The following is a 16239-nucleotide window of genomic DNA, read 5'->3' as shown; positions in this document are numbered from 1 at the left end:
CGATGGCAGGAGGCGTGAATTGGCTAGAATAGACTGGCAAATGATATTTAAACGGTTGATGGTGGATAGGCAATGGCAAACATTTATAGATCACATGGATGAACTTCAACAGTTGTACATCCCTGTCTGGAGTAAAAGTAAAGCAGGGAAGGTGGCTAACAAGGGAAATTAAGGATCGTGTTAGATCCAAGGAAGAGGCATATAAATTGGCCAGAAAAAGTAGCAAACCTGAGGACTGGGATAAATTTAGAATTCAGCAGAGGAGGACAAAGGGTTTAATTAGGAGGAGGAAAAAAGAGTATGAGAGGAAGCTTGCAGGGAACATAAAAACAGACTGCAAAAGCTTCTATGGAGACGTGAAGAGAAAAAGATTGGTGAAAACAAACGTAGGTCCCTTGCAGTCAGAATCAGGTGAATTAATAATGGGGAACAAAGAAATGGTCGACCAATTGAACAACTACTTTGTTTCTGTCTTCACGAAGGAAGACACAAATGACCTTCTGGATGTACTAGGGGACCGAGGGTCTAGTGAGGAGGAGGAACTGAAGGATATCCTTATTAGGCGGGAAATTGTGTTTGGGAAATTGATGGGATTGAAGGCCGATAAATCCCCAGGGCCTGATAGTCTGCATCCCAGAGTACTTAAGGAGGTGGCCCTAGAAATAGTAGATGCATTGGTAATCATTTTCCAACAGTCTATCGACTCTGGATCAGTTCCTATGGACTGGACGGTAGCTAATGTAACACCACTTTTTAAAAAAGGAGAGAGAGAGAAAACGGGTAATTATAGACCGGTTAACCTGACATCAGTAGTGGGAAAAATGTTGTAATCTATTATTAAGGATGAAATAGCAGCACATTTGGAAAGCGGTGACAGGATCGGTCCAAGTCAGCATGGATTTATGAAAGGGAAATTATGCTTGACCAATCTTCTCGAATTTTTTGAGGATGTAACTCGTAGAGTGGACAAGGGAGAACCAGTGGATGTGGTGTATTTGGACTTTCAACTGGCCTTTGACAAGGTACTACATAAGAGATTGATGTACAAGATCAAGGCATATGGTATTGGGGGTAATGTACTGGCATGGATAGAGAATTGGTTGGCAGGCAGGAAGCAGAGAGTCGGGATAAATGGGTCCTTTTCGGAATGGGAGGCAGTAACTAGTGGAATCCCGCAGGGCTCAGTGCTGGGACCCCAGCTCTTCACAATATACATTAATGATTTGGATGAAGGAATTGAGGGTAATATTTCCAAGTTTGCAGATGACACTAATCTGGGTGGTGGTGTGAGCTGTGAGGAGGATGCTAAGAGGCTGTAGGGTGATTTGGACAGGTTAGGAGAGTGGGCAAATGCATGGCAGATGCAGTATAATGTGGATAAATGTGAGGTTATCCATTTTGGTGGCAAAAACAGGAAGGCAGAATATTATCTGGATGGCGGCAAATTAGGAAAAGGGGAGGTGCAACAAGACCTGTGTGTCATGGTTCATCAGTCATTGAAAGTTGGCATGCAGGTACAGCAGGCGGTGAAGAAGGCCAATGGCATGTTGGCCTTCATAGCTAGGGGATTTGAGTATAGGAGCAGGGAGGTCTTACTGCAATTGTACAGGGCCTTGGTGAGGCCTCACCTGGAATATTGTGTTCAGTTTTGGTCACCTAATCTGAGGAAGGACGTTCTTGCTATTGAGGGAATGCAGCGAAGGTTCACCAGACTGATTCTAGGGATGGCTGGACTGGACTGACATATGAGGAGAGACTGGATCAACTGGGCCTTTGTACACTGGAGTTTAGAAGGATGAGAGGAGATCTCATAGGAACGTATAATATTCTGACGGGACGGGACAGGTTAGATGCGGGAAGAATGTTCCCGATGTTGGGGAAGTCCAGAACCAGGGGACACAGTCTTTGGATAAGGGGTAGGCCAATTTAGGACTGAGATGAGGAGAAACTTCTTCATTCAGAGAGCTGTTAACCTGTGGAATTCCCTGCCCCAGAGAATTGTTGATGCCAGTTCATTGGATATATTCAAGAGGGAGTTAGATATGGCCCTTACGGCTAAAGGGATCAATGGGTATGGAGAGAAAGCAGGAAAGGGGTACTGAGGTGAATGATCAGCCATGATCATATTGAATGGTGGTGCAGGCTCGAAGGGCCGAATGGCCTACTCCTGCACCTATTTTCTATGTTTCTATGTTTCTATGTCCATATCTGTCTCCCACCCCCCCAGCAAACAGTTCCTGCATCCCCTGCCCCTGATCAGTAATCCTGGAAACAACTTTTTGAAAAATTGAAAAATTACCAACTTGATAATGGATACCACACATTTAAATGAATGAGTAAAAACATCTGCTAACTTTCCCCTTTGTTTGTTTCAGGATAAAATCAATTACTCCGGGCCAGGAAGTGAAGGTGAAGGTTGAATTCACCCCTCAGAAATCTGGCCTGAGGAAACTGGCTGTGGATTTCGACTGCAACAAACTGAAAGATGTGAGGGGTTTCAAAAACGTTATTATCAGGCCAATGAACAGATAATGGACCTGTCACTTATCCTCCAGGAAGTGTCATATCTGAGACAGTGCCTTTACGAAGGGAAGGGGAACCAACAGAGATTAAGTCCTGGAAACCTTGGTCCCTTAAAAAGTATTTCAATGATAATTAGTGTCGAAATGTTAAAATAAACCACTGTTGTCTATGTATATTCTATTTTGTTTCATATCCTCTAAGGACCCAATGGCTGCTTATAATCAATATATTTGCTTTTGCCCTGCTTCTACTCATTTCTATTCCACTTCCCTTACAGCTGATCTGAAATGATATAGTCTCTTGGCATTAATGGTCTATTACAACCTTATACATACAAGACTCTTTGTACATGAATGGTATGTTACAGACATCAGATGGTATCCGATTAGCAACAGCTCACATGTATTGTCTCGGCGTGTCTAAATCCAATATTTAAAAAATAATTTTTGGTGCTAAGGGGGCAAAATTGGCAAGCTGAAGGTCTCCCGTTAATGCCTAAGGGGGGCGCAAATGTTTTTTTTCCAGGGAGGGTGCTACCGGCTCCCACGAAATTTTGCGGGAGTTAGCGGAGACGTCAAACCAGTAGTGCCCGGGACCGTTGCACCTCCACCGATGATGTCATTGGCGTGCGCGGTGACCCGTTTTCGCCCCGCGGCTGAAATTGGGCAGTGCTCCATGAGTGCTAGCCTCATGACTGCCACGGGCAATCAGCGCCAGCCTCGCGGGTCGTGAACTTAAAGGGGAGGTGCGCGCCGCCATTTTATTTTGTTCTACGACTTACCAGTCCGGCCTCCGTGTGTTTTCCCACGTGATCCTTGCTTCGATGCTGCAGCCCGGCATTCTGCTTTGGTGCCAGGCTGTGGCCATGACGCCCTGAATCCCCGGTGGTCTAGTGGAGGTCCCTCAAACACATGCAGAGCTCGCAGCGTACCCTCCCCTTTAACATAAGAGGAGGGCCCTGTGATCACATCAGCGCTACGTGGAGAGTCCGTGTAGTGCTCCGACTTTCATGCCCTTAGCACCCCAGACTCGCCCCCGAGAGGAAGTGGAACAAAGTGGAGCATCTGACATTGCTAATTTAGGTCGCGGGATTGGACCTTCGCGCCGAGTGCAGGAAGTCCTGCCTCACAAAGGATACAGCCCCCAAACGGGACAAAATGCAATTTTGCCCCCCAAGAATTTAATTGCTGGGGCATGGAACAATTTCAGACACCTACTGGCCTAAAACAGAACAAACTATATAGGGCATGATCAGCTACAGAGTGCAACTAATTCTGTCTCAGGCTTGCCTCACGATAGAAAGTAACCAGAGATTGGATCAAGCCATTTCACCAATCATGTCAAACACATTAACTAACTAAGAATGCTGCCACTGAGCCAAGGTTTCAGACTTAGCTCAGTGGTAGTACACTTCTGAGTCAGCTTCCCAAGCATAAAATCTCGGCTGACACATCAGTGCTGTACAAAATGAGTGTGCCAGTGTAGGAGGCGCCGTCTTTTGGATGAGACATTAAACCACAGTCACATCTGCCCCCGTGGGTGGATGTAAAAGGTCCCACGGTACTTTTCAAAGAAGAGCAGGGGAATTCTGGAATCCTGGCCAACATTTATCCTTTAACCAATAACCCCCAAAACAAATGATCTGGTCATTTATCTAATTTCTGTTTGTGGAACATTGTTGTGTCCAAATTAGCTTCAACATTTTTTTACATTACAATAACTGCACCTCAAGAATGCTTCATTGGCTGCGACGCACTTTAGGGCCGTCTGAGTTTGTATAATTTGCTGTGTAAAGACAAATTAATTCCTCCTTCAGTTACCCTTGTGCCAGCTTCTTCAGCTGGGCAATGCAGTACTTCGGGAGTAGATTACATTTGAAGTAAAGAATTATCAACTGAATATACTTGTCATTTTAATGCCAACAGCAATTTTTCCAACTGACATAAAGCAAGACTTCTAATGGTTCTTTATAATCCCTATTGTTTGTACAAGTTATTCGGCTTATCAGACTTTCTTTTGCCTACATCAACATAATTTTTTTATAGAACATTATAATGAAGTCATACTGGTTATCCTAGCAATAAAGTATTTTGCAAAGCATACAGTAGAGTACTGTGGTTTTCTTCAAACTGTTCTGGCATATCTTTTCTAACTTTAAATAGATATTGAAGGAATGAAATAGTCCATGCCCACATACAGAAAGACCCGGACAACATTCAGGATTGAGCTGATAAGTGGCAAGTAACATTCACGCCACACAAGTACCAGGCAATTACCATCTCCAACAAGGGAGCATCCAGCCACCTCCCCTTGACATTCAAAACGATTACCATCGTTGAATCCCACAGCATCAGCATCCTGGGGGTCACCATTAAGAACATAAGAACACAAGAAATAGGAACAGGAGTAGGCCATACGGCCCTCGAGCCTGCTCCGCCATTCAATAAGATCATGGCTGATCTGATCATGGACTCAGCTCCCGCTCCCCATAACCCCTTATCCCCTTATCGTTTAAGAAACTGTCCATTTTCGTCTTAAATTTATTCAATGTCCCAGCTTCCACAGCTCTCTGAGGCAGCGAATTCCATAGATTTACAACCCTCTGAGAGAAGAAATTTCTTCTTATCTCTGTTTTAAATAGGCGGCCCCTTATTCTAAGATCATGCCCTCTAGTTCTAGTCTCCCCCATCAGTGGAAACATCCTCTCTGCATTCATTTTGTCAAGCCCCCTCATAATCTTATATATTTTGATAAGATCACCTCTCATTCTTCTGAATTCCAATGAGTAGAGGCCCAACTTACTCAACCTTTCCTCATATTTCAACCCCCTCATCCCCGGAATCAACCTAGTGAACCTTCCCTGAACTGCCTCCAAAGCAAGTATATCCTTTCGTAAATATGGAAACCAGAAACTTAGCTGAAACAGCTACATACATACTGTGACTACAAGAGCAGGTCAGAGACTGGGTATCCTGCAGCGAGTGTCTCGCCTCCTGACTCCCCAAAGCCTTTCCACCATCTACAAGGCACGTCAGGAGTATCAAGGAATACTCTCCACTTGCCTGGATGAGTACAGCTACAACAACACGCAAGAAGGTCGACACTGTGTTGTGGAAAAATATTTCTGAGACTGTATAATATATAAAGAGAGGTTTATTAAATCGGAGACAAAGCTTTGGGAGAAGTGTTAAAGACCCCTGTCTTTGAACCATCTTCTCAAATTGGTATCTGCAGTGAAGTTCTTTTATCTTACAAATTACGTCACTTTACAACACATGCTTTAGCACTACAAAGCTTTTACTATTGAAGGCTAAGCTTTTGATATTAACCATCCTGCATTGTGACAGGGCAGTATAAACAAGTGCAGGCTTTTGGCACCAGTATAAACAAACATACCCAGCACTTAACTCTCCAGTGTTCATTATCTCACGTTCCTCTCTCCATAACTCAAGGCCAACATACCTTGAAGTCTAACTGTTTTTTTATATAAACATAATGCATCAGTATTGTCCCTTACAAAATTCATTAAAGGGGAAAATAAAACAAATGTTTGGTCCCATATACTAGTCCAGTATATGTCCAAAAATCCGCTCCAACAACTGTCATGTATGTAATCTTCATGTAACTGTAACCTTCATGTAACAACACTGTACACTGTATACACTTAAGAAATGCACACCTTGACCACAGGGGGTGAACTTGTGGGAGATACTCCTCACCTGGTCATCCAGGTATATAAAGGGAGGCCCCACGGAGGGTCAGCACTCCTTGGTCCTGTGAATAAAGGTACAGATCACAGAGTGACCTTGTCTCCAGTATGTGCCTCGTGTTGATTTGCAGTAGTGTGTAAGGATATAACATTTGCCAATGAGAAACAGGAATCAACGACTCACGAGAATGGCCACCGGTAGCACAGAGGAACGGTACTGTGTTGGTGAGGACTGGGACGATTTCGTTGAGAGGCTCCAGCAGAGCTTTGTCACGAAGGACTGGCTGGGAGCGGCAGCGGCTGACAAGCGAAGGGCGTATCGACTGACCAGCTATGGACCTAAGACGTACGCGCTGATGAAAGAACTGCTCGCACCCGAGAAGCCGGCGGACAAGGCCTTTGAGGAGCTCAGCAAACTGATCGGTGAGCACCTCAAACCGGCGAACAGTATACACATGGCCCGACACCGATTCTATACACACAGACATCGGGAAGGGCAGAGCATGCCAGACTTTGTTGCGGATCTTCGGCGCTTGGCCAGCCTCTGTAAGTTCACAGATGCCTGCAGTGGAGAGATGTTAAGGGATTTCTTTATTGAGGACATTGGTCATGCCGGGATTTTCAGAAAGCTAATTGAGACCAAGGACTTGATCTTGCAAGTGGCGGCGTTGATGGCTCAAACCTTCATGGCGGGGGAGGAGGAAACCAAGATAATATATACGTGCAACTCTGCTTCCAACGTGGCGATGGATCAGGGAGTTAACATTGTAAACGTGATTCAGAACCCCACAGGCAGGCAAGGGCAATTCGACACCACCCAGGCAGCAACAGACTCTAGAGTGGGTCCTCAACAGACACAATGGCAGGTTGAACGGACATTTGTGCCATCATGGTGGACAATGCGTCCCGGGATGGGGCCATTGACACCCACTAACAGAGTGCTCAAGAGTAAGCAAAGAGACAATCAGAGAGGAATGCCTGGTAACAGCCCTTTTGTTCACAACAATCTCAGCTCATGCAGGAGGTGCGAGGGCAGACATGCTGCGCAAACCTGCAGGTCTCAACAATTTATCTGCAGAAATTGTAACTTCAGTGGACATTTGGTCAGAATGTGCAGGAAGCCCGCAGCGAGGCTGGTTTACGAATCAGATGAACCACAAGAAGAGTCTGCAAGGCAGGGTTATACATGGGACACAGCAATGGATGCTGAAGTTCAGTGGGTTCAGGTCGCAAACATACACAAAGACGCCACCTATGATGATGAGAGTACTGTTAATGGCATCCCAGTATGCATGGAGCTGGACACAGGAGCCAGCCAGTCACTTATGAGTGCCCAACAATTCAAGAAACTATGGCCACTCAGAGCTAGCAGACCCAAACTAAAACGCATTGACACGCAATTACGGACGTACACCAAAGAGATCATCCCTGTGCTAGGCAGAGCAATGTTGGTGGTCACACATAATGGATCAGAGAGCCGGCTGCCACTCTGGATTGTCCCAGGAAATGGTTCCACGCTTTTGGGGAAGAGCTGGCTAGCTGAGATGAACTGGAAATGGGGGGATGTGCACGCCATTTTATCTGTGGAGCAAAGTTCATGCTCACAGGTCCTACAAAAGTTTGAGGCACTATTTCAACCTGGTGTCGGTACTTTCAAAGGTACCAAAGTAGTGATACGCATCACCCCGGACGTCACACCAGTGCACTACAAAGCCAGAGCTGTGCCGTATGTGATGTGGGAGAAAAGTGAGAGTGAGTTGGACAGGTTGCTAAGAGAGGGCATAATTTCGCCCGTTGAATTCAGCGACTGGGCAAGCCCCATCGTCCCTGTCCTAAAAACGGATGGCTCGGTCAGGATCTGTGGCGACTACAAGGCCACCATCAACTGAGTGTCACTACAAGACCAATACCCACTTCCGAGAGCAGAGGATCTTTTTGCCACGCTGGCAGGCGGCAAGCTGTTCACTAAGTTGGATCTCACTTCGGCCTACATGACCCATGAACTGGCCGAAGAATCCAAGCTACTGACCACCATCACCACCGGGTTGTTTACAGCAGGTGTCCGTTTGGCATTCGTTCAGCAGTCGCTATGTTTCAAAGGAACATGGAAAGCCTTCTCAAATCCATCCCCAGAACAATCGTATTTCAGGACGACATCCTTATCACGGGTCGAGACACCGAGGGACACCTCCACAACCTGGAGGAGGTGCTACGCCAACTGGACCGGGTAGGCCTGTGACTAAAAAAGTCTAAGTGTGTGTTTTTGGCCCCAGAGGTCGAGTTTTTGGGCAGGAGGGTTGCTGCAGACGGGATCCGGCCTACCGAATCCAAAACGGAGGCGATCCGTCGTGCGCCCAGGCCCGGCAACACATCAGAGTTGTGTTTATTTCTGGGACTCTTGAACTATTTCGGGAACTTTCTGCCAAACTTAAGCACACGTGCTCCTATGTAAGGGTTGCGATTGGTTTTGGGGAGACTGTCAGGAATGGGCTTTCAATCGAACGCGGAACCTGCTTTTTCTAACAAGCTGTTGACTCTGTACAACCCCTGTACAACCTCCTATGGGGTTGGGTGCGTGTTGTAGCAGAATAATGATGAGGGCCAACTCCAACCTGCGGCTTATGCCTCTAGGTCGCTCTCCCAAGCAGAAAGGGGATATGGGATGGTTGAAAAGGAAGCACTCGCATGTGTCTATGGGGTGAAAAAGATGCACCAGTACCGTTTTGGCAGAAGGTTCAAGTTAGAAACGGACCACAAGCCGTTAACATCCCTGTTGTCAGACAGCAAAGCTGTCAATGCCAATGCGTCAGCTCGCACACAGCGATGGGCTCTCACGCTGGCTGTGTATGACTACACCATATGGCACCGGCCAGGCACCGAAAATTGCACTGACGCGCTCAGCAGACTTCCACTGGCCACCACTGAGGGGGCAGGAGAGCAAAGCGCTGAGATAGCGCAGGCTCCCCCATCACAGCCCACCAGATCAAAACCTGGACAAACAGAAATCCCCTCCTATACTTGATTAAGAAATGTGTTCTTACTGGGGATTGGGCATCCGCACACGGAGCATGCCCTGAAGAGGTCAGACCGTTTCACAGACGGATGGATGAACTCTCCATTCACGCCGACTGCCTACTATGGGGCAGCCAGGTAGTCATGCCCCAGAAGGGAAGGGAAGCATTCATCAGGCAACTCCACAGCAAGCACCCAGGCATTGTGCTGATGAAGGCCATTGCCCGGTCACATGTATGGTGGCTGGGAATTGATGCAAGCCTGGAACACTGTGTTTGCAGGTGCATGACGTGTGCCCAGCTGGGCAATGCCCCCAGGGAGGCCCCACTCAGCCCATGGCCCTGGCCCACCAAGCCATGGTTGTGTATTCACGTAGACTATGCGGGCCCGTTCATGGGGAAAATGTTCCTCATTGTTGTTGATGCGTACTCGAAATATATCGAGTGCATCATATTGAATTTGTGCACGACATCCACCACTGTGGAGAGTCTGCGTGCAGTCTTTGCAACCCACGGCTTGCCAGACATCCTGGTTAGCGACAAAGGCCCATGCTTCACGAGCCATGAATTCCGGGAGTTCATGTCGGCTAATGGCACCAAACATTTCAGGACAGCACCGTTCAAGCCGGCTTCCAATGGCCAGGCGGAACGTGCGGTCCAAATCATAAAGCAGGGCATGCTCCGGATTCAAGGACCCTCCCTTCAATGCCGCCTATCGCGCCTACTGCTGGCCTATAGGCCTCGACCGCATTCGCTCACGGGAGTCCCGCCAGCGGAACTACTCATGAAACGTATACTTAAAACTCGGCTGTTCCTCATTCATCCAGTTCTGTCAGACATTGTTGAGGGCAAGCGTCAGTCTCAAAATGAATGCCATGACCATAACTCAAAGGGGAGATGTTTAGAAATCCCTGTATTTGTTCATAATCACGCTTTGGGGCCCAAGTGGCTTGAGGGTACTATAATTGGTAAATAGGGGAATAGGGTCATAGTGGTCAGACTTAACAATGGACAGATATGTCGCAAGCATCTGGACCAAGTAAAAAAAAGGTTCAGCATGGACACTGAGGAACCTGAGGAAGATCATGAGATGCTGCCCACACCACTGCCAGTGAACAAACAACAAGAACATTCAGCAGCATGCACAGTCCCTGCGGCCAGCCCGGATGAGCTGGAATCACCACAGGTGACAGAGACGCATGCCAAAGCTCAACAACCAGAGCCCCAACTGCGGCGCTCCACGAGAGAGCGTCGACCGCCTGAAAGACTTCATCTTTGACCCAAAGGCGTTGGGGTGGTGGTGATGTCAAGTATGTAATCTTCATGTAACTGTAACCTTCATGTAACAACACTGTACACTGTATACACCTAAGAAATGCACACCTTGAGCACAGGGGGTGAACTTGTGGAAGACACTCCTCACCTGGTCATCCAGGTATATAAAGAGAGGTCCCACGCAGGGTCAGCACTCCTTGGTGCTGTGAATAAAGGTACAGGTCACAGAGTGACCTTGTCTCCAGTATGTGCCTCGTGTTGATTTGCACTAGAGTGTAAGGACATAACAGACACTATCCAGGACAAAGTAGCTGCTTGATTGGCATCCCATCTACCATCTTAAACATTTACTCCCTCCACCACCAGCGCACCGTGGTTGCAGTGAGCACCATCGACAAGATGCACTGTAGCAACTCACCAAGGCTTCATCAACAGCATGTCCCAAACCCGTGACCTCTACCACCTAGAAGGACAAGGACAGCAGGCGCATAGGAACACCATCACCTGCAAGTTCCCCTTCAAGTCACTCATTCTTCTGACTTGGAAATATATCGCTGTTCCTTCATCGTCACTGGGTCAAAATCCTGGAACTCCCTTATGGCTTTGTGGGAGTACCTTCACCTCATGGATTAAGAACATAAGAACATAAGAAATAGGAACAGGAATAGGCCATATGGCCCCTCGAGCTTGCTCCACCATTCAATAAGATCAGGGCTGATCTGATCATGGACTCAGCTCCACCTCCCTGCCCACCTCCCATAACCCCTTATCCCCTCATCATTTAAGAAACTGTCTATTTCTGTCTTAAATGTATTCAATGTCCCAGCGTCCACAGCTCTCTGAGGCAGCAAATTCCAGAGATTTACAACCCTCTGAGAGAAGAAATTTCTCCTCATCTCAGTTTTAAATGGACGGCCCCTTATTCTAAGATTATGCCCCCTAGTTCTAGTGTCCCCCATCAGTGGAAACATCCTCATTGCATCCACCTTGACAAGCTCTCTCATAATCTTATACGTTTCGACAAGATCGCCTCTCATTCTTCTGAATTCCAATGAGTCGAGGCCCAACCTATTCAACCTTTTCTCATAAGTCAACCCCCTCATTTCTGGAATCAACCTGGTGAACCTTATCTGAACTACCTCCAAAGCAAGTATATCCTTTTGTAAATATGGAAACATAGAAACATAGAAATTAGAGGCAGGAGCAGGCCATTCGGCCCTTCGGGCCTGCACCGCCATTCAATAAGATCATGGCTGATCATTCAACATCAGTACCCCTTTCCTGCTTTCTCTCCATACTCCTTGATTCCTTTGGCTGTAAGAGCCACATCTAACTCCCTTTTGAATATATCCAATGAACTGGCCTCAACAACTTTCTGCGGCAGAGAATTCCACAGGTTCACCACTCTTTGAGTGAAGAAGTTTCTCCTCATCTCGGTCCTAAATGGCTTACCCCTTATTCTTAGACTATGACCCCTGGTTCTGGAACTCCCCAGCAATGGGAACATTCTTCCTGCCTCTAACCTGTCCAATCCCGTCAGAATTTTATATGTTTCTATAAGATCCCCTCTCATTCTTCTAAACTTCAGTGGATACAAGCCCAGTTGATCCAGTCTCTCTTCATATGTCAGTCCTGCCATCCCGGGAATCAATCTGGTGAACCTTTGCTGTACTCTCTCAATAGCAAGAATGTCATTCATCAGATTAGGAGACTAATACTGAACACAATATTGCAGGTGTGGCCTCACCACGGCTCTGTACAACTGAAATAAGACCTCCCTGCTCCTACATTCAAATCCTCTAGCTATGAAGGCTAACATGCCATTTGCCTTCTTCATCGCCTGCTGTACCTGCATGCCAAACTTCAATGTCTGATGTACCATGACACCCAGGTCTCGTTGCACCTCCCCTTTTCCTAATCTATCACCATTCAGTTAATATTCTGTCTTCCTGTTTTTGCCACCAAAGTGGATAACCTCACATTTATCCACATTATACTGCATCTGCCATGCATTTGCCCACTCACCTAACCTGTCCAAGTCACCCTGCAGCCTCTTAGCATCCTCCTCACAGCTCACACCGCCACCCAGCTTAGTGTCATCTACAAACTTGGAGATATTACTTTCAATTCCTTCATCTAAATCATTGATGCATATTGTAAATAGCTGGGGTCCCAGCACTGAAACTTGCAGTACCCCACTAGTCACTGCCTACCATTCTGAAAAGGACCCGTTTATTCCGACTCTCTGCTTCCTGTCTGCCAACCAGTTCTCTATGCACGTCAATATATTACCCCCAATACCACGTGTTTTAATTTTGCTCACTGATCTCTTGAGTGGGACCTTGTCAAAAGCCTTTTGAAAGTCCAAATACACCACATCCATTGGTTCTCCCTTGTCCACTCTATCAGTTACATCCTCAAAAAATTTTGGAAGATTTGTCAAGCATGATTTCCCTTTCATAAATCCATGCTGACTTGGACAGGTCCTGTCACTGCTTTCCAAATGCGCTGCTATTTCATTTTTAATAATTGAATCCAACATTTGCCCCACCACCGATGTCAGGCTAACTGGTCTATAATTCCCTGTTTACTCTCTCCCTCCTTTTTTACAAAGTGGTGTTACATTAGCTACCCTTCAGTCCATAGGAACTGATCCAGAGTCAATAGAATGTTGGAAAATGATCACCAATGCATCCACTATTTCTAGGGCCACTTCCTTAAGTACCCTGGGATGCAGCCTATCAGGCCCTGGGGATTTATCGGCCGTCAATCCCAATCAATTTCCCTAACACAATTTCCTGACTAATAAGGATTTCCTTCAATTTCTCCTTTTCGCTAGACCCTCGAACCCCTAGTATTTCCAGGTTATTTCTGTCTTCTTTAGTGAAGACAGATCCAAAGTATTTATTCAATTGGTCTGCCATTTCTTTGTTCCCCATTATAAATTCACCTGATTCTGACTGCAAGGGACCTACATTGGTCTTCACTAATCTTTTTCTCTTCACATATCTATAGAAGCTTTTGCTGTCAGATTTTATGTTCCCTGCAAGCTTCCTCTCATACTCTATTTCCCCCCTCCTAATTAGACCGTTTGTCCTCCTCTGCTGAATTCTACATTTCTCCCAGTCCTCAGGTTTGCTGCTTTTTCTGGCCAATTTATATGCCTCTTTCTTGGATTTAACACGATCCCTAATTTTCCTTGTTAGCCACGGTTGAGCTACCTTCCCCGTTTTATTTTTACTTCAGACAGGGGTGTACAATTGTGGAAGCTCATCCATGTAATCTATAAATGTCTGCCATTGCCTATACACTGTCAACCCTTTAAGTATCATTTGCTAGTCTATCCTAGCCAATTCACGTCTCATACCATCGAAGTTACCTTTCCTTAAGCTCAGGACCCTCGTCTCTGAATTAATACTGTCACTCTCCATCTTAATGAAGAATTCTACCATATTATGGTCGCTCTTCCCCAGGGGGTCTCACACAACAAGATTGCTAATTAGTCCTCTCCCATTACATAACACCCAGTCTAGAATGGCCAGCTCTCTAGTTGGTTCCTCGACATATTGGTCTAGAAAGCCATCCCTCATACACTCCAGGAAATCCTCCTCCACCGCATTGCTACCAGTTTGGTTAGCCCAATCTATATGTAGATTAAAGTTGCCCATGATAACTGCTGTACCTTTATTGCACGCATCCCTAATTTCTTGTTTGATGCCATCCCCAACCTCACTACTACTGTTTGGTGGTCTGTACACAATCCCACTAATGTTTTCTGTCCTTTGCTATTCCGCAGCTCTACCCATACAGATTCCACATCATCCAAGCTATTGTCCCTTCTTACAATTGCGTTAATTTCCTCCTTAACAAGCAACGCTACCCCACCTCCTTTTCCTTTCTGTCTATCCTTCCTGAATGTTGAATAGCCCTGGATGTTGAGTTCTCAGCCTTGGTCACCCTGGAGCCATGTCTCCGTAATCCCAATTATATCATAATCGTTAATAGCTGCCTGCGCAGTTAATTCGTCCACCTTATTACGAATACTCCTCACATTGAAGCACAGAGCCTTCAGGCTTGTCTTTTTAGCACTCTTTGTCTCTTTAGAATTTTGCTGTAATGTGGCTCTTCTTGATTTTTGCCTTGGGTTTCTCTGCCCTCCATTTTTACTATTCTCCTTTCTATCTTTTGCTTCTGCCCCCATTTTATTTCCCTCTGTCTCCCTGCATAGGTTCCCATCCCCCTGCCAAATTAGTTTAACCCCTCCCCAACAGCATTAGCAAGCACTCCCCTGAGGACAATGGTTCCGGTCCTGACCAAAATTGCACGTAGTATCCAGGTGTGGCCTCACCAATACCCTGTACAGCTGTAGCAAGACTTCCCTGCTTTTATACTCTATCCCCTTTGCAATAAAGGCCAAGATTTCATTGGTCTTCCTGATCACTTGCTGTGCCTGCATACTATCCTTTTTTGTTTCATGCACAAGTACCCCCAAGTCCCGCTGTACTGCGGCACTTTGCAATCTTTCTCCATTTAAGTAGTAACTTGCTCTTTGATTTTTTTTCTGCCAAAGTTCATGACCTCACACTTTCCAACATTATACCCCATCTGCCAAATTTTTGCCCACTCACTTAGCCTGTCTATGTCCTTTTGCAGATTTTGTGTGTCCTCCTCACACATTGCTTTTCCTCCCATCTTTGTATCGGCAGCAAACTTGGCTACATTACACTCGGTCCCTTCCAGTGGTTCAAGAATACGACTCATCACCACCTTCTCAAGGTCAATTAGGGATGGGCAATAACTTGCCAGCGACACCCATATCCCATGAATGAATAAATAAAAAAATTCTCTTCCTTTTCAATTTGTTATTCTTTCCTCCGAATCCTCAGGTGTGTGCCTCTTCAGGAAAGAAGCTGGTTATTCTTTTCCCAGGCCTTGGCTGATGCCGATCATGAGCTGCCTGGCTGAACTTGGAAAGAACCACCTTGGCTGATAAGCCCCCCCATTTCTTCGCTTACTCTGTGAATCAGTGCCTGACATCTACCCAGTGATGTTTAAGAACTGTACACTCCAGTGTCTGACCCCTCTAAGCAGACATGCTGTTTTCTGCAAAAATGCAGAGAACAGTCGGCCGACTTTGGTTAAAATATATATTTTTTACAAATTGCTTCATTTTGCCCTCTTTTCACTTCGAGCACTGGCTGATATGTTCGAAAGGTTTTTGATCTTCATCCACATCCTCTTCCTCTTCCTGGGGTTGCCCATGTTGCTATTCTTCTTCAGAACCATATGGCTCTTTTATTAATGGTATGCAATATACTACAGGTTGAACCTCTCTTATCTGGAACCACCCTTCGTCCGGAACCATTCCCGGCCACCGGGTGGCGCATGTGCAAAGTTCCGACATGAACTAATTGAACAAACTGAAGTCCTTCCTCGCTGCCAACTCCCACAATCACTGGCCTGACCCTGCGACCCATCGCGTCTCCCCCCATGATCTCTTTCCCAGCCCCAAGTCAACAAGGCCCGATATCCACTTGCTCAGTACCTGTACCATCCAATTTAACCTGAACACCCCTCGTCCGGAAAAATCCTTTATCCGGAACAGACCAGGTCTTGAGGGTTCCGGATAAGGAAGGTTCAACCTGTACAATTATCTGATGACTTGTCCTGGGCCATGTTGGCAGGCACCATAAAAGTGGTTGAAACATCGGAACCATGTTA

General features: G+C 46.3%; 1 protein-coding gene across 1 annotated transcript in view; it reads left to right on the top strand.

The window, feature by feature from the left end:
* The window catches only part of LOC139277516 (protein-glutamine gamma-glutamyltransferase 2-like), a 107957-nt gene extending 103342 nt beyond the window's left edge, over nt 1-4615 (top strand). Inside the window, exon 13 of the mRNA XM_070896063.1 lies at nt 2376-4615. Within this exon, the coding sequence (XP_070752164.1) occupies nt 2376-2532 (157 nt within the window). The 3' untranslated portion in view covers nt 2533-4615. The remainder of the gene's footprint in view (nt 1-2375) is intronic.
* Nucleotides 4616-16239: the final 11624 nt, after the last annotated feature.

Source organism: Pristiophorus japonicus, chromosome 12, assembly GCF_044704955.1.
Source record: "Pristiophorus japonicus isolate sPriJap1 chromosome 12, sPriJap1.hap1, whole genome shotgun sequence".
NCBI lineage: Eukaryota > Metazoa > Chordata > Chondrichthyes > Pristiophoridae > Pristiophorus > Pristiophorus japonicus.
Note: the sequence above shows the minus strand (reverse complement) of the source record. Positions and strands in the feature narration are given on the sequence as shown.